The 26,102-nt window shown below is 38.2% G+C and overlaps 2 protein-coding genes across 2 annotated transcripts in view; both read left to right on the top strand.

Moving 5' to 3' along the window:
- Positions 1-5,461: 5,461 nt before the first annotated feature.
- LOC311071756 (uncharacterized protein) lies at positions 5,462-7,380 on the top strand (the record flags this gene model as incomplete). The annotated part of the gene is made up of 4 exons (XM_084096296.1): positions 5,462-5,635; positions 5,864-5,993; positions 7,248-7,330; positions 7,366-7,380. 4 exons carry the CDS (start codon positions 5,462-5,464, stop codon positions 7,378-7,380), a joined length of 402 nt encoding a protein of 133 aa, XP_083952422.1.
- ttc6 (tetratricopeptide repeat domain 6) overlaps positions 7,380-26,102 on the top strand; it is a 37,412-nt gene continuing 18,689 nt past the window's right edge. Inside the window, exons 1-8 of the mRNA XM_084097296.1 lie at positions 7,380-7,423; positions 8,733-8,869; positions 10,244-10,413; positions 17,178-17,298; positions 17,534-17,693; positions 18,133-18,215; positions 18,379-18,455; positions 19,304-19,461. Of these exons, the coding sequence (XP_083953422.1) occupies positions 7,385-7,423; positions 8,733-8,869; positions 10,244-10,413; positions 17,178-17,298; positions 17,534-17,693; positions 18,133-18,215; positions 18,379-18,455; positions 19,304-19,461 (945 nt within the window). The 5' untranslated portion in view covers positions 7,380-7,384. The remainder of the gene's footprint in view (positions 7,424-8,732; positions 8,870-10,243; positions 10,414-17,177; positions 17,299-17,533; positions 17,694-18,132; positions 18,216-18,378; positions 18,456-19,303; positions 19,462-26,102) is intronic.

The following is a 26,102-nucleotide window of genomic DNA, read 5'->3' as shown; positions in this document are numbered from 1 at the left end:
GCGTCACTAGCGGAAGAGCGCAGAGGGTGGCCTTGGCCGCAAACGATCATCTAGTTTCACGCTACCTGAGAAGAGCGTCCAAAAAGCTGTCATCAGCTCCCCCTCAGCTCTATTTAGGGAGCAGTAACACAGCGAGTAATTGCCCCGTCACTTACTCCACTCATCTGTGCTGCGGGTCTGTCTGGAGCCAGCGCACCCACGCATCCCTCCTCCCAACCTCTCCAGCACTCACCTGAGAGCTGATAACGCAAGATTTACTACCTGCACGGCTGGACCTGCGCCACTCCCTCGCTCTTGAAAAAGGGCCTTTTAATTACTAGCTTTTTCCAGTCACGAGGGTCACTGAAAGGTTCCTGCTGGACGCGGTTGAGAGGGTTTATATGAGAGCCGCCTGCCTACGGGGTAGATGGATAGCGGGGCAGGTTGAAGGTTCCTCCTTACGGTTCAGGAATGTTTTTTTTTTCAGCGCAGGCAGGGCCAGTGACTTTGGTGTGACCTTCTAGGTCTTTCGTTGAGGCTTAACCGTGCCAGAGTGGGGTGATAAATCTAGCTTGTCACAGGCCTTAGTGAACGAAACGTACTCAATAAATTGACGCTGTCAGTGGAGCCGTGGGGACGTGGGTGGCGGAGGGCCTCTCCTGCCTGTCTGCAGTTCGCGGAACACAAAGAGCCCACACACAAAGTCAGTTCTGAGGTCGTTTCTCCCGCTGTCTACAGTTCAAACAGTGGTGTGAAGTTATGGCAGAGACGGTCTGTGCAAATAGACTGACGCATCATCTTTTTATGGCAGAACATAGTGCCTATATCACATTGGCTTGGCACCCAAAATGGTTTACGTTTGAGGTCCAAGAAATGAGACCCTAATATTAGATTGATAGACATTTCAGTAATGAAAAAGCCTGAGACCACTGATGGAAATGCTTCTATTTTACTTTTTCTTTTTTTTAAACTTTTTTATTTATTATTATTATTATATTACAGAAAACCTAAGATGCCATGCAATATGAATGTCTGTCTTGTTTTCTTCTGATCACATGATCATGATTCTAATGATCTCAACACTTAACTGTACATAACTCCCCTTTCTCTCGTCAGCCACAAACCATGATATATGTTTAGGGTTGGTAAGATATTTTAATGTTTTTGAAAGAAGTCTCTTACGCTTACCAAGGCTGCATTTATTTGACTATACAATAAAACAGTAAAACAGGTACTGTAACAATTTAAAGTCACTGTTTTCTATTTGAATATATTTTAAAATGTAATTTATTCCTGTGATGGCGAAGCTGAATTTTCAGCATCATTACTCCAGTCTTCAGTGTCACATGATCCTTCAGAAATCATTCTAATATGATGATTTGCTGCTTAAGAAATGTTTCTTATTATTATCAATGTTGAAAACAGCTGTGCTGCTTAATATTTTTGTGGAAACTGTGGGAAAAAAAATCTGTATTTATTTAAAATAGAATTATTTTGTAACATTATAAATGTCTTTACTGCCCCTTCAAGTGAATGCATCCTTGCTGATTTTTTTTTAAAATGTATAAAAAAATAAAAAACAGTAGTAAAGCATGACATCTTAGGTTTTCTGTATTTTGAAGAAAATCAGATAAAAAAAATGTTTCCCTCTAATTGTTTGTTCTGTCCACAGTGCTGAAGGCTATAAAACCATCCACCATTTGTGTACCACTCCTGCCAGTCAAGTTGTGCCTGTTGAGCTCCAGCTTGCTTCTAGAATCTGCCACACTCAAAAACTGATCACTGCAACAGCACAGTTTAACCAGCAGAGGGAAGCACTTGGACATATATATGTACATCCTGACACACAGAGGTATAAGCCTGGCTCTTGTTATTTCTTTTAGAGTGATTCTTATTAAAGCTCATTGATTTTCAGGTCACGATTTATAATCTCTTTTGAACTCTCCACCTTTTTGAGTCCCTCTTAAGATGTATTTCCATTCCTAAAGATATTTTCAGACGTGATGACGTATCAATAATGCTGTAATACTCATTGTAGGCTGGTGTGTGAAGGTGTTTCTGTTGATTCTACTGGGGTTTCAGCACAGACAGACTGTGTTTCCCACATACATAAACAGACGTCAGATACTCTGGAGGACTGGCAGAAAATAGCGGAGTATTACGTGGAGAGACCAAGGATTATGATGTGTGGTCATGCTGTAAGAAAGATCTATTGTTTTATGACTCACCGTCAGTGACTTTCATCAAAGTGACTAATGCGTGACACTGACAACTCGATCTGTTTAAAACCAAGGCTCTGGTTTTAAGGAAGTACTTGAAAAACAGAGGCTGTGATTTATGATTAGATAATTATGATATTTAGTGCATTATCAAATATGTAATAAACGTTTAGTTAAAACTGACTTTTTATGTCTGTGATCTTCCTTGAATAGCTAATATATAAAACTATAATACAGTTTTAAACAGTTGTTTATGTTCTTTCAAACACCTAATAAACCTAATAAAATCAAATTATACCCAATTTGTCCCAGGGTACTGGAAATACCTGTCACTAGATGGCATTAGACACACATTATTTTTCCCAATAGAATTAATAGATGACTGAAAGATTTTCATATTTTTTATTGTTCAAGCTGGGTCATTAAATGTAGACTGTTGAATAAATTTCACATTAGACCCTTTGATTATCACTTGAATTATTTGATTTTATTTTAAACCGCTCCTTCCGACATCCAATTATTGTGTTTCTTTATTTCTCAAAGGCAACACTGTGTCCCTGTGAGCTCAGAATGTTCTGGAACCCAGCACCTCCTAAATTCATCTGTGCTCCCTGTGTTATGAAAGACACGCTTTTCCCCAAATACCAGGTACAGCAGCGCCATTACCAGATGGAAATGTACTTCCTTCTCAGTGTGCTGGGACTTTTTAACAGCACCTTTTTTTCTGCAGAAATCACTGCATGCCTCCCCCCATCAGCTTCCTGCTTTTACACTGTAGACTTCTGCATTCAGAGAAGAGCCTATAGCAGCTCTGTTTCTCTCTGTTAATATCTCGATTTAAATACAATTCTCTTGTAAGCGCATAATATAAGAAAAACGAGGTGAAGCGTTTTGAGAATAATCTTGAGTTTAAATAAAATTATGAGCACGACATGCATATTAACGCCTGTAATTCACAAGAATTATAGTTATTAATATTATCTCAAAGATATTTCCTTTTAGCTTGCTCATGCTGGCAATATTAAATTCCTTATGTTACCTTCTGATCTGGAAATATGCTAGCATAAAAACGTGAATTCCAATGTAATACATTTTTAAGCCAGTTTTTCTTTATTAAATTTTGTGTCCTTAGGTAACTCAGCCAGACCTGTGCAAAGAAAATCTGATGAATCTGTTGGACGAGCACAATGTGGCAGAGTCAGTTAGCCATGTGATGAATGCAGAACAGAGTACTTCTGAGGTATGTTTATTGAATTAACCTTAAATTAGTTTAAGGTGGAAATCCTCAAAATTCCTGTATGTTACAATACTTATAATATGTAACACAATGAAGCTCTTTATGAACACACTATTCTGAAATATATATATATTTATTATAGTGTTTCTATGTGTTTTCACTACCATTGAAAGTTTGGGGTCAGTCAGATCTTTATATATATATATATATATATATATATATATATATATATATATATATATATATAAAGAAATTAGACACAGCTGCACATAATAATCAGTCAATGAATAACCAAGGTAACTAACAGATAACACGTAACAATATATGTGTGTTTATATTTATTTATTTTTTAAATACACAAATATTATATACAGTAAAAATAGTAATATTATATAATATATACTCGCAGTAAAAACAGTAATATTGTTAAAGAATATTATAATGCATGCATAATACATATTTTTTATTTAAGAAATTGAAAAATATTTTATTTAGTTTTTGATGCAGTATAGAATGTCACAATGCAGAACACTGCTGTCACTGCTTGAAATGTCAACTCTTCATATTTGTCGTCTTACATAAAAATAAAAAAAAGTAAGAAAACAAGATGAGAAAGAATTTGTTACTTTGCATTCATGTCACTTACTCCAGTGAGTTCTCGAGAGTTTTTTGAATAAAATTGTGTTGGACATTCTGTAAAAATTTGGCCTTGTCCCCAGGAAAATGTCTCGCCTATTAAGTGTCAGTCTGTGGTAGACTTCAGAACAACAACCTCACTGGCTCTCTCTGGGTTCATCTCAACAGAACAGGTTAAAAACCTTTCCTTTTTTTTATTGAAGAATTATTTAATAAATTCCTAGTACTTGTTATTGTTTAGCCTTGTTTATTTTAATGTAAAGCTAGAGTCTCAGTAATATAACAACAGTACTCTTTCCTGTTCCTTTGGCTATGGCATTTTAGCATTTCGAAATTTTGATATTCTTCCAAGACACTGTTCTGTGTTTATATTATATAAGGTACCTAAAAGCGTTTTTATTCTTTTTACTGTAATATTTGGAAACAAACAGCTCTGTTGCATTGAAACCAGTGCAACCAGAATTTCACCTCTTGTAATATCCTGTCTCCCCCCGGGGTTTCAGACCAGACGGCCCTGTTCTGCCCCGCACTTAACCCCAGATCTTGAGCCTCATCTTCAGCTGCAGTCTGACTTCACCAGCCTTTCCCAGGAGCTGGAGCATGTGTGGTGCCAGTGGCAGCAGAACACAATCTGTGCAGCTCTGGCCAGAGAATCCCCATCCAATGCCAAACAGGCAAAGCCCCAGGAGGTTCACACAGAGCCCAACTCATCAGAGTGGCCAGAGAACCCACACAAAGGCAAAGAGAGGGCAAGGGTGTCCTGTTCCAAACGCAGGGTCACGAAGAGAAGAAAGACACGCAGCTCTGTCAAAACGGCATACGTTTGGAAAAAACTGAGAGAACCACCACGGACACTAACAAGGTTTTACTTTTGTTATAAAAGCATATTTTTAATTCCAAAACAAGACCAAAACATGAAATTGCATGTAAACCAATTACATAAAATATTCTCTCACAGCATTTTATGATGCATTGGATCTTATATCTCATAAATGTTCTAGAAGGAACAGTTTTGTACATCATCTTTCTTGAACTTTTGTAAGTCTGCTGTGATATCTGCATTAATAATGTGTTTATCTTTCTTTTATTCTCTAAAAGGAGCGAGTCTCTGTGTCAGATACCATGGGAGTCCAAAACCTCCAAAGGGCAAGTTTCATCCCTCCTCTGCCTCAGCCTGCCTATGCTCCTAGATTTCGAGAGCTTTGCCACAGATCGTAGTGGAATACCTGACACTACATCACCCAGAGAGTGGGTCAGAGACATATGGGACGCCTGGTTTGACGAAGTTTTTCCTCCTCTGGAAAATGTCCAGAGTGCAAGCTCTCCCCCTGCTGGTCTGGAGGAGAACCAGCTTCCAAAGGACGAGATCCAGAATCTGGAAAAAGTTGATATGTCTGAGGTTTTGGACAATGGTCTCACTAAAGCTGATTTGGAGCATGAAGTGGCCAAGCTGACCCAAACTTTGACTGAACGTGGAAACCACGGTGCCTTCGACCGGTGTCGACGTGGAGCACTTTACATCAAACTTGGTTATCTCAACCAGGCCCTTGAAGATCTCGATGCTGTAAGCCTTATTTTTTTTAATTAGTAATGCATGCTAAGGTAAACATCACTAATACTGATTCTCATAAGATTTTATCCAGTGTTTGTTCATTATAAAATTTTTATATTAAATGGTTCATTTCAGAAATCATTATCCAAACCAGAACAGAACATTCTGCTAATGCAACCTGATTTTCCGCTTAGTTTATCATGTACTAATGATCGATCTGTTGTTTTTCTGTTTTTAAAGGCCATCTCCCTGGAGCCCCATTTACTGGACGCCTACTGGCACAGGCACAGCATATACCTGCTGAGAAACGACCCCGATAGAGCTCTGGACGATCTAAACGTCATCGTTAAAAACAACAAGAAGCATGCAGGTGTGCGCATGAGTCCCCTTTCATTACCAGACAGCAGGAGAGACTAGATTCTGATGCAATACTTGCCAGTGCTGTCTGACCTCTGTATTGGGCAAAACAGAACCTGTAAGGTTAAAGGGCATGTATCAAAATATAGACATAGACATACTCCAACGTTAGCAACGCTAAGCTTCCTCCCCTGTTCGCACAGACCAAAGTAAGTTCCTTCAGAACAGGGTTATTATTGTTAAATAAAACTAAAATATTTTTGTTAATTGAAATAAAGCTGAAATATAAATGTTAGATGAAAAATGTAATTTAAAGAAAATTAGAAATGCTGGCTTGACTGAAATAAGTTGAAGCACTAAACTTACTAAATGGAAATAAATAAATAAATGAAATAAAACTGAAATGAAAATAAATGAAACCTAAATAATAATATAAAAAAATGGCAAACTCAATAAAATGACAAAATATTGAACAAAAAATAAAACAGAAATCATAAAAATAAAAACCAATTCAAAATATTTATAAAATTATAGTATTAATATTAATTCTAATAATATAAATAATACTAAAATAACACAGATTCAGAATTTGTCATGATCATGATATGAAATCCATGAGCACATTAACATATGACTGCCCACATTATAATATGGCTACGTTCACATTGTCAGGTTTTGAGATTTACAACTGCATTTGCTTACAGGTGTGAGTCTTGAAAAGTCAGAGCAACTTACCGTAGTGTCTCGGATACTGTCTGTATGAACGTGGTATGGGAGTCGAGTCCGTATCCTCTGACCAGTAACCACAGCAACAGTATCAAAGATGGCAACATCTATGAAACTGAAAAGTATTATCACTTTTGACATGACAAGAGTCCAATCAAGCTGCGAGTTCATACATCAAATTTTTTCAAAAGCAGTTTTGAAAATGTACGCATGTGAGTTTGGTTATAGAATGCCTTTTAACACCATAAATAACTGAACTGTGTGTGACTGTGAACACAACCATATTAAGGACTGGAATACAGGACTGTAAACCGTATTCTGTTGCTGTGTGAATGTGGCCTATAAATTAGCATTATAATATACAGTAAGTTCTTCAGTATTTGTCAGCCTAGCCCTGCAGCAAAAGCCTACAGGTAAAGGTAAAGGTCAGAGAAAGGATGTAAAATGACCATGTAAAAGTAAATTATTATATTTTTTGGTGCTCAAAACTTTCTTCAGAACAAAGTGTTGAAGCTCATGACTAATGCCAATTGTGTTCCAGACGCCTTCATGTCAAAAGCAGAAATCTACAAACAAAGAGGGGAAACCGCACTGGCCACATTCAGCTACACCCAAGCCATCAAAGTCAAGCCAGATGATGCAGAGATATACTTTAAAAGGGCAAAGATGTATGAGAAGATGGGCGAAGTACTGCTGGCCATGGAAGACTACGCCAAAGTAAGCCCAATGAAACAATATAAATACTGTAGATTTGAATTTACAGACGGAAATACCCGTGCTTACAAGGTGATGTTGATAGACCAATCACAATTAACTATGCAAATATTACTTACATTATTTACTGCCAGGAAGATTTTGAACATTAATTGTCATAATTGTGGTAATTTACCTAGGTTACATTTGCTTTGATCTTCTGAGATTAAAGAGTTTATCTACAAAAAAATACTGTAACTTTCAGAAGTCAAAACTTCTTTAATTCTCCAAAAACCACAAATTAAAACTTAGCCTTCAATGAATCTGTGTTATGAAAGTTAAGTATATTTTAAAGTGCAATACGCTTTTTTTTATCTTTTATAAACACCAACCACATTTACATGCCAGCAAAGCCTATTCAATGTCCAGATATTTGACATAAAAACTAACACAATGAGGCTGGACAGTTGCATTTTCTTGATTTTTATCTGTTTTATGTTTTATTCATTCATTTATTTATTTGTTATGCTTTTTATATTCTGACCTGTAAAGCACTTTGAGCTACATTTTATACAATATATGAAAGGTGCTGTACAAATTAAATGTGTTATCAAATAATAATAATAATAATTATTATTATTATTATTAAAATGTATTTTTATATTATTCTCAAGCATCCAAAGAATACCGCTAAAAGTTGTTGAACTGTTGAACAGTTGTTCCTGGCTGTGTGTAGCACCTGCATTTCCTTTTTGCAGTCGGATATTGACAGTTTATGCAGCACATTTCAGCATGAATTATTTTGTGAACCTGTCAGAAAGTGATACAGGCTTCACAAAAAAGCTGTTTTTGAAAGATGGGAGAGTCATCCTGGGCAAGAGAACTGCAATTTGAAGGGGATGTTTCTTGAAAGCACAGCACTAAACGAGCCGCTTAATTGTCTGTTTAATTCTAGGGGTCAGAGAGAAGGTGGGGAATGGTTTTAAAAAACTAAAAAAAACTAAACTAAAAACACACAAAAAGGATTTGAATGGAGTCTGCTCATTATTTGTGTTTCAAGTACTGTAAGAAGTTTTTATGAATTATTGTATGCACACTTTAAGGGCTATATTTGTCTTGTTTTAGGCTTGGTGGACAGAATTAGTCAGTTTTACTGTCGGCAGGCACATCATGCACTCTAAATATGAATCCAAGATTTGTTTGAGTTTACAAATGAGCACTGATATTGTTGATTATAGACCGTTGTTCTAAATAGCTGAATAATAATTGCCTCAATTATTGCAGTATACATGAAACAAGGAAGATTTCAAAATAAACCCTTTTTGACCACCAGACCTTCACTCTCGACTCAGCAAGGACAGATGCAATGATGGCCCATGGAATACAGTACTTCAACAGCTCCAAATGGAGGGTGGCCTTGGAAGACTTCACCTTACTGCTAAAGCAAGAACCTGGGAATGCTATAGCCAGGTCAGTATTATTATGAGGATTATATACAGGGGTGCACATAACTGGTCCCCATGTGTGGTAAAAAATAAACAAGCAGCAGAAAACGTGGAGGGAAGCGCTTCTGAGTACCAACATTTTTGAGGACTGGGACAAGTAGGATTTTTCTCCATCTCTGGTAAGATAACAATCATGATGATAAGTGTGTTCATTAATTATTAGGGGTGCAACGGATCGCAGTTGATCCGTGATCCGTACGGATCAGGCCCCACGGTTCGGCACACATGTGATTCGCGGATTAACTCCTAAGTTTAACCATCAGAGTGAAACTTTATAATTTGAACGTGTTTTGTCTTGCCAGTTTACACATTCAAACGATTTAACGCGGAATTTAACACATTTAACGCGGAAGAAGAGGCGAAAATCAGGACTTGTGCGCTGTTATCTGTGCGCACAGACTCTCACACGCAGAAAGAGAGAGAAGGAGAGAGAGAGGCGCATTTCAGACAGAGCTCGAACACCTAATTGATTCCTCTTTCGCGTTTACTTGTGCTTGAACGAACACATACACACAAAATTATGTCAAAATACCCATGTCAGCAAGTATTCTCTCGGTTATGTCTTAAGTGAACAGTTGAGAAAGATCCGGATGTGTATCGGTCTATTCGGTCTGTGCATTCGGTCTTAAGTAACAGTAGCCTAATATTCCTGCTGTTGTCTGTGTCATTAATGTTAATAAAATAAAAAAATATACAGCTTTAAAAAAGACCTATATTTAATTTCTACATTGAACAAATAGTGTTATTTTACATTTAGTAATGTACATTAAAATAGTAATGTGTGCCTTACATTTTACAAAGTGTGAGTACCAAGCAGCATCTCCAGGTGCTCCCTTGAGAACCAGACCAAAAAAGTTATGTGCACCTCTGATTATATACCTCATTCAGCATGCTTAAAGTGCAAGTTCACCTATTTTCACCCCACTGTGTTGTTACAGTGTTGGTAGTATATGTAAAAGAACAATGTTTACTCCATGTTTACTCCATGTTTACTCCATGTTACCTGGAATGAGAAATTACCATTTATTTGTCAGCAAAAGTTTTGCGTCATTTTGACAGCTCCGTGGCTTTTGTGAAAACTACAGATTGCACTTCAGCATGTACAGTTGGATCAGTTATTAACCAAACACTTACTGGGAACAATACAAGTCAACACCTTTTTAACTAAAAGTTTGCTACAAAGTATTTCCTACTCAAGCAAGGTGATATTTGACTCTGGTCGAGCCTAGGAGCAGACGCGTTTTTGCCAGTGGTGAATTACTCCTTTGTTTAATTATTTTAAAAGTATAATTACCTTGTTGATGTGTAAATCCAATTATATTTTTTTCACTCAATGCAGAACATACAGAGGAAGGATCTATTCCAAGCTGGGTCAGTTTGAGAAGTCTATCGAGGACTTTTCTCTGGCTGTGCACTGGGATCCCAGTGATTGGCTGGCGTTTTACCACAGAGGCTGTCTGCTGAGGAAGATAATGCCTGATAAGGCCTTAAGGGATCTCAGCACATCTGGTAATGCACATGCTTGTATGTGGTATACCACATGGAAATGTTCACAGTTCTTTCACAGTTTCTCTATATATAAAGATACCTTACCAACATTTTGAGAGCCTTGATGGAAACTGTCGCCCATGGGCTTTTATTTATTTTATTTTATTTTTTAACTTATATTTTTATTTAGAACCACAGCATTACATACAATAGAGTATGGCATCGGTTTTAACATGTTAGTCCATTATGTTTCCATAATATTGACAATTCTTCAAAACTTAATTATATCGTACACATTATACAGAGAATGAAAACAAATACACCTAGTACAGGGGGAGGAAAAAATAAATAATAATAAAAATAAATATATAAAAATAAAAAAATAAAAAAATAAATGGAGAAAGGCAGAGATGAACACAGGGTGGATATGACAGTATAACTCTTGATCACTGGAGTATTAAAGGCATTACAGGGGCCCACCTCTTTAAGAAGCCCGTTTTCTGAAGTCGTAATGCAAATGTGATTTGTTCCATTTCGTACAACTCCCATACTTTTTGAATCCAAGCATTGTATGATGGAGGGTCAGGTGTTAACCATCTGCATGCAATACACTTAATGGCTGCAGCAAGTAAAATTTGTAATAAATATATTTTAGTTCTACCCTCAAGGCCCTCTGGACGCACACCTAGAAGGGCTATTATGGGGTCTTCTGGGATTTCACAATGGAAGATTTCTTTAAGGGCATCAAATATATCTTTCCAGTAATTTCTTAATTTTGGACATGACCACAAGATATGGGTGTGGTTACCAACATGTTGGCCACAATTTCTCCAGCACTTGTCTGAGCAGGATGGCTTCCATTTTGCAATTATCTGTGGGGTTCGAAAAAATCTGGTTATTATCTTCCATTTGAATTCCCTCCAGACATTAGAGTTGGTCACAAGATGTACCTCTCCACAAGCTTCCTCCCAAGTTTCAAGAGGAAATGTTTCATTAATTTCGGCCTCCCACTTTTCCTTGATCTGTAATGTGTTATTTGAATTCTTAGTCGAAAAAATAATAGATATCCTTTAGAAAAAATTTTTTTGACTGCACGTCCAATTTGTATTTCTTTAAAATAAACTTCTATTGGGGAGGGTTTTTTAATGATTTCTAGATTCTTATGGGTTGTGAGGAAATGTCTCAGTTGTAAATATCTAAAAAATTCAGACCTTGGGAGTGTGAATTCATTTCTTATTTGTTCGAATGATTTAAGTGTGTCATCATGAAATAATTGGTGCAGAAGTCCATATTGAGACCACTTTTTAAAACCTACGTCTGTAGGAGATGGTGCAAAGTCATTAATATAGCCAATGCTGGCTGCGGATGAGATTTTTTTAGACAAACCAAATTATCTTTGTATAGTTCTCCAAATTTTTAAAGTAACTTTGGTCCATTCACCCATGGAGGCATTTTTTTAATGATACATTGGAAAAGGGTACTATTTTAAGGGGCATGGAACAGAGGCTCTTTTCAATATTGATCCACCGGGTTTGTGTGTCTTCTTTCATCCATGAGACCAGGGGCCTCAATTGAGCTGCCCAGAAGTAAAACCTGAAGTTTGGGAGTCGCAGCCCGCCATTTGTTTTAGGTGATTGTATTATTTTAAGCCTTATTCTTGGCCGTTTTCCTTGCCAAATAAATTTAGAAATTATTTTATTAAGCAAATCAAAGACAGATTTTGGCACTTCTATGGGTAACATCTGAAACAGATAGAGTAATCTTGGCAGGACATTCATATGAATGGATTCAACACGGCCAATCAGAGAGAGAGGGAGAGCTGTCCAACGATTTAAATCTTCACTAATATTTGTAATCACTTTTTTATAGTTTGTATCGTAAAACTGGTCCAAAGAGGAGGGAATAAAGATGCCCAAGTATTTAAACCCATTCTTGGGCCATTTGAACCCGCTATTAATTTGGATTTGTTTTGAAATTTGTCCATTAACATCTATGGCCTCAGTTTTATCCATATTCACTTTATATCCAGAGTAGTACCCATACTTGAGAATTAGCTTTTTTAAATATGGAATTGTTGTCTCAGGTTCTGTTAGGAAAAGTAGGACATCATCGGCGTATAACGACAACTTATGTTCCTCTCCTCCAATTACAATTCCCTTAATTGCACTGTCGTCCCTAATGAGTTGAGCAAGGGGTTCGATGCTGATAGCAAACAGTAAGAATGGCAGTCAATATTCGTAGATCACTATTTAACAATGAAATAGGCCGATATGACTGACATTCGGCAGGATCTTTGCCCTCTTTGTGAATTACGACAATGGTTGCATCCCTCCACGAGGACGCCACTGTACCAGATTGCAGCGCATAATGATATGCTCTTAATAACAGCGGAGAAACTAGTTCTTTAAAGTTTTTATAGAATTCATTTATATATCCGTCGGGTCCTGGGCTTTTATTATTCTTTAACGTAGAGATTGTCTCAATTATTTCACTTTCTTTAATAGGTTCATCCAGATCCTTTGCCATTGTCTCTGTTAACTCATTCAATTTTATGTTATTTAGGAACGGTGCCAGAATATTATCGTCAGAGCAAGTATCAGAATTTTTGTAGAGTGATTTGTAGAAATCTGCAAAGGATTCTGCAATTTCATTAGGCTTAGTAAGGGGATTGATATAGCGACTAGATTTTATTTTTTATACGATGTTTGAAGATCTTTGCTTTCTTAGTCTAATTGCTAACAATCTGCTAGCTCTATTACCATGTTCATAATATCTTTGGTTAATAAATCTTAGATTGCCTTCGATCTTATCAGCGATTAAGCTATTGTATTCTCTTCGCGCATCTTTTATTTTATTTAGTAGTTGTGGGTTTGAGGTTTGTTTATGTTGTTTCTCAAAATTTTTAATAGTGCGTTCTAATTCTCGTTGTTTAGCTACTCTCTCTCTTTTTTTGGCACTTGCGAATGAAATAATCTGACCTCGAGATATGCTTTTGCACAATCCCATACTATGAATGGTGATACCTCTGTAGAGTCATTTAAACTTAGATATAATTTAAGTTCTTTTGTGACAAAGGAAATAAATTCTTTATCATTAAGGAGCGAGGCATTTAATCTCCATTGTTTGGAAGTTTGTCTATGTCCTATGCTCCATATTAGTTCTACAGGTGAATGGTCCGAAATTGTCACTGGTAATATCTTCATATCTACTATTCTGTATAGCTCTTCTTTGGGAGTGAAACAATAATCTATCCTAGAATAAGATGCATGCCTATAAGAGTAAAATGTAAAATCTCTACAATTTGGAAATTTACTTCTCCACACATCTACAAGTCCAAATTCAGAAGACTGGTATTTTAACATCTTACTCATTCGGGAGAATGAGGTAGTCGAGCTGGGTTGTCTATCCAAATGTTGTGACATAATACAATTGAAATCTCCTCCCATTAATAATATTCCAGTGCTATACTGTGTAATTACATTGATAACTTTTTTAATAAAAGCAGGCCTATCCTCATTTGGTGCATACACGTTCATAAGAGAAACATTAATGCCATCTATGGAGCCATTTACTAAAATGAATCTTCCCTCTGTGTCCTTATGAGTCTTTTCTAAGGTGAAATTTACCTGTCTATGTATTAGGATAGACACTCCTTTCTTTCTCCCTGATGGATGAGAGGAAAAGTACACTTTATCTGCCCATGATCTCTTTAATTTCTCATGTTCTGCATCAGAGAGATGTGTTTCTTGCAAGAAAACAATTTGACAGTTAGTTTGTTTTAGCTGACGTTTTTCCATCACTTTTTTTTAACAGTGGCAGATCTCAGGGAAACAATGAGACCTGCAAAGATAGAACTATAGGAAGTGTTCTTAGAACTCCGAAACATAGATGAGTCTAGGTATTTTAGGGGCCTAGCCCCGGGCCGCACGGGAAGAACAGGCAGCCACAAACCTAACTTATCTCAGTACGAAATAATTAAATTTCTTTATGTGCCAGCAATTACCTGTGCATAAAATCAAAAATTAACAAAGGGGCCGTGAATATACCATCACACAGGCTCCCACAGAACCAACAAATCTCAATCAAAAGTATTATTACAACAGCATTGTAAATACTAGCAACAGACCTCTAACTGTGCGGATTGCTTGGCCATTAGGACGTTCATAAAATATTTACTTTAGAAATAATTGTCATGGTCAGCTGAACAAAATTGTGTAAATTTACTTGTTAGCATGAATATTGTGTCTGATACTTATCGCGCTGTAATCCTTTTCACGAAGTTAGGTCAGCATGTCAGACATCAGGTTGGGTCTCTGAAATAATTTTCCTCTTCACGTAGTCCATTGCCTCAGACGCATTCCGGAACTCTTATTCTTCTCCATCATGTGAAATTCGGAGTCTGGCCGGGAAAAGCAGTCCATACCGCACGCCTTGTCGTCCCCGGAGAGCTCTCCTGACATCAACGAAGGCCTCTGTTGCCTTAGCAACGCTGGCTGTGTAGTCAGGAAAGATAGTGATTTGATTCCCGTTATGGTTGAGCGGAGCGCGTTCTCTGGCTTTTCGTAAGATCTCCATGCAATCTCCATCATAATGTAACTTTGCAATGATGGTGCGAGGTTTGTCTCCCGGTTTCCTTGGGGCGAGACTGCGATGCGAACGGTCAATCTTCACATCTCTGTCCATTTCCAGCATCTCTCTCAGAAGTTTGGATACCGCTGCAGGTGAACTCGAACTAGGTTGCTCAGGAACTCCCGTGATGCGAATATTCCCTCTCCACATCCGCCCTTCCATATCTTCACACTTTTCTTTCAAGTCGTCGACTTGGCTAGTAAGTTTGGTTACTGTGGCCTGAAGGGTAACCATCTCATCCGACCAGGTGGAGAGTCCTCCCTCGATGTCTTTAATGTTCTCTTTCATTTGCTCGATTTCAGAGCGCGTGGCGGCAGCACTGCTTGCAATTTCGGACCTCATCGCCTGTAATTCACTTTTTATTGTGTCGAAATCTTCAGCCAGTGCGTTCTTTAACTCTTGCTTTATTACAGATGATATGTCTGACCTCAGAGAGGAGAGAATGTCCGCTTTTATTACCTCAAAGTCCATATTCATGTCTATAGCAGATCGACTGGAGGCACTTTGTCCTGAGGCTTCAGGCCTTGTGCTAGTAGAGCCAGAGTACTTATATTTACAGAGATTCGCTGCCATCCGCAACTGTAATATCAGACTGATGTTGTTTAATATTTTTGCAGCGACTTTCGGCCATAAGATGCTGTTGTAGGATTAAATATTTACAGATTCTGCAGGAGCTCTGAAAAACATGTCTTACTCCATGTTTCGCTCAACAGCGCCCCCGCCCATGGGCATTTTTAAGTTAAGGTCTGGCACTTTATGTTGAGAACACAGTAGGAGAGGCAGTACAAATGGTTGGTTCAACACTTCATTTTAATTTGAAATTTACACGTTGGGTGTCTTTTATGGATTTTTTTTTTCAGGAAGCCCATAGGAAAGAAAAAGTCAGAAGCACGAGCTCTTTAATATCTCTGTTTCTTCTAAACCGCAATGAGATTGCATCTACTTCTCAGTTTTTCTCAGTAATTTAAAAATGTGTCACTTCTAGAGCCACAAAACAAAATGTCTCAAACTGTGCTCAGATTTGGCATGATCTGAAGTTTGCTTTGAAAAGTCAAGATTTGAATATGAATATAAACATTTCACACTTAAATTATCTGAATTATGCAATCCAGATCTAGTTTATATTGCTATCTATTATAACTCATACTGTATGTCAAAGAAAAAGAAAAAAAACATTTGGGAAACAACTGAGACCAAGTTGATAATGTCCAAATATGGGCAGTCAGATGTTCATAGTGTTATACATGCAGATTTCTGAATGACCCATTTTTTGTTTTTAGCTAGTCTGGGGAGGGAAATCCTGTTTTCTGTGATATGTCTTTGATCTAAATCTTTAAATGAAGCCATTCTACACACAATTAAACACAATCAACATTGTTTTAAAATCTCATCACAGACAGCTGCATCTGTTGAATCAGTCATATGAGGATGTTGATATCACTACTCAGTCAGGAGAACAAATAAGAGCCATTTATTTTGCAACTGTAATCTGCTGCATTGATCTCTGAAGCTTGCAGGAATATTTTGTCTGTGTTGTCTCCTGCAAACTGAACAGCTTCATCAGTAAAGTGTTTCACACTGCCTACCTAAGCACCTCGTGCAGTGTAACAGGATCGTAGGCGTGAGTAGAGTTTCGGCACTGAGCCTATTCTTGCGACACATAGCATGCAGAAAATGCACTTTAAGCCAATTTATCAACACAATCTTTTGCAGTATATGAAGCAATATAAAATAGCAAACCAGTCATCCATTGTCAGACTTGATGCAAGTTCCACATGTTGACAAACTAGCAGCTCTTTGGATTCCATTCCATGTGGATTAATGACCATTTTTAGTAAATGTAAATTCAGTGTTGATCAAGCTTGTAATAATTCTCAAAGAAAAACTCCCAATAACTATTTTATATTTTATTGCAGTTATTAAAAGAAGTACTCAAAGCAGCAATCCATAAATCGCTTTATTTTGTAGATAGAGCCATGCAGCACTGTATTACAATATTGGCAGGCACTTTGAAAGATAATGAAAGTGGTACATTTGACATCCTCAGAGACCATATGCCTTCAGATATATAAGACAAAACTTTGTGCTGAGAAGTCAGAAAAAAGCCAGATCATCTCATTAGCCATGTTTTATCTGTATATGTGCGTGTGTCATAGTTCTCATCAATGACAGTGCAGAAAACCTGAGCGCGTTCCTACACCGCGGTCTGGTCTACACTGCGCTCCGGCACTGGCGGCAGGCTATGGCTGACTTTGAAGTCGTGATCAAACTTGACAGGTGATGTCCCGGCCTTCTCCGCTCTGTGACGAAAATACCTTCACTTTCTTCTGTTGAACAAGTGCACCAAAGGCAGGCCATAGTTGAGGATAAGTTCACTGAAGCTTGAAACTCACTTTTCAAAAGATTTTTTCTTTGTAAAAAGTAACAGTCTCTGAGCAGCTGTGAGTTAAGCTAAAATCAATGAAATTGTATCGAGTCATCATCTCTCCTCTCTGTGTGCACCTCTCTAAAGTCACAGCAGAACTGCAGCTGTTGCTCATGTCAGTTTGGGACTGATCTGCATGCTGAAGATGGACCGAAATAATGAGGCCATCAAAAGGTTCAGTAATGCTTTGAAAGCAGACCCCACCCATGTAAAAGCCTACGTATGCCGGGCCAGAGCCTATTACAATGTAAGGGGATGTTGGATGATTTGGAGTGCCACATAAAAAAAGATGAAGGAATGTTTTATTAATGTATTCATTTTACAATAAAAAAATCATCACAGTTACTCTTGTGTATAGTTGTGGTTATAGCCCTAAAAACTTTGGTGTGTGTTTGGTGCTATATATATATATATATGAGTGATACGTCAAATCATGCGGCTTGTTTAGCTGAGGTGTTTCTAAACAACTGCATTGATGATTTAACCTGGTGAACAATTAATTTAAGTAAATGTAAAGAAATATTGTAAAACTATAAAATATAAAATATAAATCAATTTAATAGTACAATAGCTGATTCTTATTTTTAAGTGGCACTCCTAGTGCATAATATTAATTTGGGATTATGAATATTTTAATGTAGATTTTTATTTACTAAATTAAACTAGTGAACTTGTATTTTTCACAGGTGAATAATCTGAGTAGAGCGGTGAAGGATTTGACTCGAGCCATTCACATGAAGCCAGACGCTTATGATCTGCACATCATGAGGTTATTTGGACATACAACTGTTTGGTCAACTTTGCATGTCCTTGATTCTTTTATTATTTCTCTTGAGTTTGTTACTGTTCTTTGGAGATTAAAAATAGTTTTGAAATGGTGAATATTGGTGATATAGAAAAAAGTTGTTTGAATTTTTTGTTTCTTATTTTAGAGGGAAGTACTTGTATGAAATGAAAAAAATTGACATGGCTAGCCTCTGCATACGGTATGCAGCAGAAATGAAAACAGGTAATGATCATATAAAAATGCAAGCATACTTTTAGCTCCTGAAAGATCTGAACTCTTATCACTTGCTATCTTTTAAAGGGGCCATGACATGAGAAATCAAATTTGCCTTGATGTTTTGACATATAAGAGGTCTTTGTATCAGTAAAACATCATGCAAGTTTCATAGACTAAATTTGCCTTCTCATTATATACAAAGCATGTATTTAACCAAGCTCCAAAATTGCCTCATTTGGATGTTGTGGGATTTGTGACATCACACAGGCAAATACATTTGCATATGACTGCCTCCACTGCTAGACATCAACGATTAGTTAGACATCATCACACAATAGGCCCTCCCACTGGCATTCAGTTGCTTTACAGAAGGATCCCAGTGTCGGATATTCATTATTAAGTAAGACTTTTGCCTTACTGGATATGGTCATGCAGAATAAGGCATTAATATGTGCTTTATAAGTACTAATAAACAGTCAATATGCTCGTTATATGCAATCTAATAAGCAACTAGTTAATAGTGAGACTTGGACCTAAACTAAAGTGTTTACCTAAACTCTTGTAAGATGAAGATGGAAAAAAATGTGTGCACATTTTTATGGAAAGAACATCACAACATGTATTTCCATCACAAGGTGCATCAACTTTTTGGTGGCTGGGCAGTGTATATAAACCTGAAGGAACATTAAAGTAATAAAAAAATCCATGTCATGACCACTTTAATGAGCATCATTAAATCTTGTTACTCCACTTGGCTCAACTGAAGGTGAAATAAACCTAGCAGGGAAATGTGGTTTATGTTGCCATTACAACAACTAGACCAAGCTGTAAACCTCTCCTCCTTTCCGTCACAGCTCTGGGTTTATCACCGGTCCAGCAAGCTGCCATCCAATTGTTCCTGGGGAATGATGCCAATGCCATCGTCTGTCTCGAGGAAGCGGTCGATACATGCCCTTCTCCTCCACACCTCATTCTTCTCGGGAGGACGTTGATAAGGGAACACAGGTTCACAGTGAGTCAAAGGCCCATGCTGGTCTAAGTCATGCTCTGTCTGGCAGAACAAAGCCAGCAAAACACCAAACAAACTTCTCCAAAGACACTAACACACACAAGTGATTATTAGTAATACTTTTTTCAGAAGTTTTAGAAGTACACTAAAGTGATAAACTAGAGGATGTACATTACAGTTATTTTTGCAGTTATATACACTACTGTTCAAACTTTTTTCAGCAGTTAAATTTTTTTGCGTTTTTGAAAGAAATCTCTTATGCTCAACAAGGCTGTATTTATTTGATCAGAAATACTATAAAACAGTAGTATTGTGAAATATCATTACAGGGGCTATATGTAGAATTCAGAAACTCTTGTTATTAGCGACACCGGTTGCCATTAAGTGAACTGCAGCCAAAGGAGTGAACGTCATTCAATGCCCCGATATACTCATGGCGAAGTTCTTTTTCATTCTTTGCTTAGATGTAAAAAGAAGTTGAAAATGCCTTTGCAGTGAAATGCTTTTAATGAACATCCAGGCGCTGTCTACGCTGCTGAGAGTGACGTTTAGATGAATATGTAAATATGTGCTGTGCGCTTTTCTCTCAATTAAAGCAATAAGGCCGTGGTTTATAGTGAATTTAGAACAGCTAAGAGGCATTATCATGCCTAAAAGCCCGATAGTTGTAAACCACAGCTTCACAGGGCTTACTGCTTTTATAAAATGGTTAGTCCATAAAAACGTTTATTTTAATGAGGATACGGGTTTATGTTTGTAGAGTAATTTACAATGGCGTCGAACGTGGCTCATAAAATCAGTCATAATCAGTAAATGTTATTTCTTATGTTTTTTTTTTTTGTATCATTATTTATTTATCCTTATTAATTTCGTTATAAATACAGTTTCTGAATGTTATTTACACATAAAAACACTCATGATTAAGTGTCGTATTTAATGGAACGTATTTTTACTGTTAGTTACGTGATGCAAAAGAAGTTAGAATGAAGGATATACTGAAATTCCATGCATTTAAACAACTTCTGCTCACGTATTTGAAAGCTGCTATTGGATCATCGAGGGTAAAGGTCATATTATGTGACTACGCATTACTTTACGGAGAGCTTACGACCTACTAGCAACATTCTGCCTTATGAACAAATGGTACAACGGAATAAAGTACAGAGTTAGTTACAAACTAGCTAGTAGTTACTAAGCCTCTAGTGTGGACTTGACGTTCCAATTTAAGAAAGAACTTACTGGTGCAACCCTACCCAGATGATTTTTTATTATGTTCTGATACGTTAAATCATAAAATTCTAAAGGGTGTCCTTTCTTTTTCACATGACTGTAGATCTGACTATGTGAGACTAGTTTGAAATAATCCCTTTTCTTTGTATGACACATTGACAAATTTACAGTACAAAATATTTTGGTATGTATGTAAGTTTGTTTCCCCCCAAAAAAAGACAAAATAAAAATTAAGTAAAAAACAAACAAAAAAACATTGTTTAAGCTTTCATTTCATGTGTCATAGAATGGAAGAGAGGCTCTCGGGAGCGCGCATAACCATCACATCCTTTTGATTTTCCCGGAAGAGTCATTCACATAAAAGTCTACAGGCTTTCATAGACAACCTAGGAGGTCAGGGAAGGTCTCGTTATTTAAAGGAACACACCACCGTTTTTTGAAATAGGGGTTATTCACCGTCTCCCCTACATTTGGCAAACGCATTTTTGTCTCAGTGCATGCATTGGGGTGAAGAACAGGTGAAAGCACTGCTACTTGGGCACAGAGAAATCAGATATCTTGGGCGCAGAGATAGCGGATTTCAGGTGTTGCTGTCAGGTTTGTGTAGGGAGTCGAGGACGAGGACACAGGAACTGCGGTTTAGGTAATTTATTTACAAACTTAACTTCTATAAACATACAGGAACACGGGAAAGGAAACGCCAGGACTTCAAAACACCCCTTCAAACAACCCTTCGGGTGGCCATGGTGGTGAGGACCCTTCGGGTGGCCATGGCGGAGATGACCCTTCGGGTGGCCATGGCGTTTTTTCAGGCTTGTTGTTGGACCATGGAGGCGGTGCCGACAGGGTACAACCCGGTATGCGCCCCCCCAAAATTTCCATGGGGAAATAGGCGAGGACTGTCTCAGGATAGGACGGGACCAGCGGCGAAGGCGGCTCTGAGCTGGGCAGGACCAGCGGCGAAGAAGGCTCTGGCGCAGGATCAGCAAGCTCTAGATCAGCGGGCTCTGGCTCTGGATCAACGGGTGCTGAATCAACGGGCTTTGGATCAACGGGCTCTGGCTCTGGATCAGCGGGGTCTGGCGCTGGATCAACGGGCTCTGGCGCTGGATCAACGGGCTCTGGCGCTGGATCAACGGGCTCTGGCGCTGGATCAACGGGCTCTGGCGCTGGATCAACGGGCTCTGGCGCTGGATCAGCGGGCTCTGGCGCTGGATCAACGGGCTCTGGCGCTGGATCAACGGGCTTTGGCGCTGGATCAACGGGCTCTGGATCAACGGGCTTTGGATCAACGGGCTCTGGATCAGCGGGATCTGTGCTGGACGGGATCAGCACATCATGGAACTCAGGACTGGACGGGACCAGCATCTTGGGGAACTCGAGACTGGACGGGACCAACACCTCATGGGACTCGGGACTGGACGGGACCAACACATCATGGGACTCGGGACTGGACGAGACCAGCATCTTGGGGAATTCGGGATTGGACTTATGGGCCAGAACTGATGTGTGTGTAGCCCACACACACAGAATCGCCGCAGACATCACAATCAGCGCTGTGTCTTCTTGAGTGGACTCACGTGCAACGTGCTCAATCTCTGGCGGACAGATGACGGGTTCAGCTTCAGGTGGGCAGACTATGGGTTCTGGTTCTGGCGGATTGACGATGGATTCAGGACATACCGGATTCGGAACTGATTTTAATGGAAAATCCTCCACCACGTAGTCCGACCCACACACCCACAGCGTGTGGTCCACGAACTCCAGGAAAGTCTGATCGAGATTTTCTACCAGAATCAGCTGGGCAAGAGGGTCCTTTAATCCACCCCAGAAACTCTGTGTCAATTCCTCTTCTTCCCACGTCACGTCATCGTAGAGATCCAGGTAAAGCCCCACATATTCTTCCAGTGAGCGTTCACCTTGAAAGAGGATAGGTGTGTTAAATGGATTCACCTCTTTCCTCCGGTTACATCTCCTCTGGCTCATTCTTGGTTCTTTTAGGGTTGTTTTTGTTTAAGGGTTGGTCGTTCTGTCAGGTTTGTGTAGGGAGACGAGGACGAGGACACAGGAACTGCGGTTTAGGTAATTTATTTACAAACTTAACTTCTATAAACATACAGGAACACGGGAAAGGAAACGCCAGGACTTCAAAACACACAACCATGAAATGACGACGACCAACAAACACTGAGGGAAAACACAGGGCTTAAAAGAACTGGGACTAATGGGATAATTAACAGAACACAGGTGATGGGAATTTCTAATCAAACAGACAGGGAAAAACTAACAGGACTAAACCAAAATCACAGAAGACAGGGGAAAACGGATCACAGAAACTAAAAACACTGAAACGGATTCAAAAACAGAACTCAAACCTCAAAACTGTCACAGTTGCGTGATATCTTTTCGCCCAAGTAGCAGTTCTTTGCCTGTGCTTCACCCCAATATAGTCCCAAGTCAATATCTGCCTAGGAAATCACCTAGTCTTAATCTGCATTGCTATTTGTACTCGTTGTGAATACGCAGGCCACAAGAAGTAATTAGTTGGGGTTTTTTTACTCACAACATGCTATCCAGCAACAAAGGATTCCATTCATTGTGCTAAGCTAAGCTAGCGGCGGCACTGCCAGACTAAGACAATGCATGTACTGAGACAAAAATGCGTTTGCGCATTCTAAATGTAGGGGTGTGACGGTGAATAACCCCTATTTCAAAAAATGGTGGCGTGTTCCTTTAAGTTCCATTACAAGCTGTTCACACATTGGCATTAAAAAAGCAATTAATTCTTATATATAGCCCCTTTAAAATAGTTGTTTTCTATTTGAACATATTGTAAATTGTAATTTTGATGAATTAGCACGTCGATTCAGGGAGCAGTGCAAAGTGCCCGTGCAAAATCAGTTTTTGTGTGTGTTTTTAGTAATTGTTGGTTTGGTGTGTTTGAGTGTTCACTGTTACAATTACACAGCAAAAGTTCAGTGACTTTTTTATTTGTGCATGGTAGAAAGCAAATACTGATACTGACATACAATAAATGTGGAAAATTTAACTACACGATTCAGGGAGCAGGCTACACATTGAACTCTGAGAAAACGCTACTTAAGCTCCACTGCTTTCTTCGACCCTCTCTGTCTCTGGTCCTGGTCTGTGCTCACTCAGTGTGCGGTGTGAGAGGGGACGAGTGGCCAGCGGCTAGAACGGCAAAAGCCAACAATATATTTTGCATTTCTAATCCAAACGTCAAACTTGGCACTGCACTTACTCATGCCCGTAGCAAGACACCGGTCAAGTTTGAAATCCATCGGACTAAAGGTTCAAGAGATATGCGAATAACACACACACACACACACACACACACACACACACACAAAGAAAGACGTTTCTGTAATTTATAGATAGATATAATATACAGAAGTAAACGGCGTAGGTGACTTACAGATTTCAGGGAGCAGGCTACACAGTGAACTCCGAAAAAACGCTACGCTTGAGCAAACAGTTTGTGAATAGGTTACTACAAATGATGGCCGTGAATAAAATATAATATTCAGAAGTAAACAGTGTAGCTGACAGAGTGTTTGTCAGAATGTTTATTTTTAAACCACAACCTTCTAAGTGCTTCTTTTACTGATATTTTTAACAATATCCTTTGCATTTCTAATCCATACAACGTCAAACTTGGCACTGCACTTACTCGTGCCCGTGGCAAGACACCTGTCAAGTTTGAAATCCATCAGACTAACGGTGAACTCCGAGGAAACGCTTGAGCAAACAGTTTGTGAATAGGCTACTACAAATGATGGCCGTGAAAGAGAATGTGAACGCATTGAAAAGTTCAAAGTTCATTCAATTGAAAATTTAAATGTTTAGTTGGTGAATAGCATAGGCTGCTATTACACAGTAGTGATAACGTTTAGCGCACCAGAATGAAATATAATATTCAGAAGTAAACAGCATAGCTGACATATAGATTCAGTTTACATCCACAAATGAATAAACGCGTTGATTCAGGGAGCAGTGCAAAGTGCCCGTGCAAAATCAGTTTTTGTGAGCAAATCGCCGTCAAAAAAGTTCAGGAGATTTTTCTTAGCGATGGCTGATTTCAACAGTTTCAATATGATAAAAAATAACTTTTATATTGATTCAATGGATTAATTGCATTTTGAGTGTCATGAATTTATTGCATTTTTGGGAAAAAATAATCAGTTTTTATAATAAATCTTTGAAAGTCAAAATCTGGATTTGAATTTTTTATGTTATTATAACCTAAAGATGCTATGTGAAAGTTTGAAACAGAAAATAGTGGTTTTCATCTTGCCACTTTCTTGGTAAAGAAAACACATTTTTACTCAAATTAATCAAAATGGATTTATCATGGATTTATCACATTTTGGAACCAAACTATAATATTCAGAAGTAAACAGTGTAGCTGACTGAGTGTTTATATCAGAATGTTTATTTTTAAACCATAACCTTCTTGGGGCTTATTTGACCGATACAACCCTCTAATGTCAGAATGTTTATTTTTAAACCACAACCTAAAAATGATATATTTAACAATATCTTTTGCATTTCTCATCCAAACAACGTCAAACTTGGCACTGCACTTACTCGTGCCCATAGCGAGACACCTGTCGAATTTGAAATCCATCGGACTAACGGTTCGAGAGATATGCGAATAACAGACAGACACACAGACAGACACAGAGACATACAGACAGACGTTTCTGTAATTTATAGATAGACTAGTGCAAAATGCCCGTGCAAAATCAGTTTTTGTGTGTGTTTTTAGTAATTGTTGGTTTGGTGTGTTTGAGTGCTCATTGTTACAATTACACAGCAAAAGTTCAGTGACATTTTTATTTGTGCATGGTAGAAAGCACACAGTGAACTCCGAGAAAACGCTTGAGCAAACAGTTTGTGAATAGGCTACTACAAATGATGCTCGTGAAAGAGACTGTGAACGCATTGAATAGGATATGTTTAGTTGGTGAATAGCATAGGCTACTATTACACAGTAGCGATAACTTTAAGCGCACCAGAAGGAGCAGTGCAAAGTGCCTGTGCAAAATCAGTTTTTGTGAGCTGATCGCCGTCAAAAAAGTTCAGGAGATATTTCTTAGTGATGGCTGATTTCAACAGTTTCAATATGACAGCATTTTGAAAAAAAAGTTTCATGAATTTATTGCATTTTTGGGGGAAAATAATCCGTTTTTATAATAGATCTTTGAAAATCCAAATCTGGATTTGAATTTTTTATGATATTATAACCTAAAGATGCTATGTGAAAGTTTGAAACAGAAAATAGTGGTTTTCATCTTGCCACTTTCTTGGTAAAGAAAACACATTTTTACTCAAATTAATCAAAACTAGTGCAAAATACCCGTGCAAAATCAGTTTTTGTGTGTGTTTTTAGT

Source organism: Abramis brama, assembly GCF_963993115.1.
Source record: "Abramis brama genome assembly, chromosome: 21".
NCBI classification, from domain to species: Eukaryota; Metazoa; Chordata; class Actinopteri; order Cypriniformes; family Leuciscidae; genus Abramis; species Abramis brama.
This window is presented reverse-complemented; position numbering and strand designations above follow the sequence as displayed.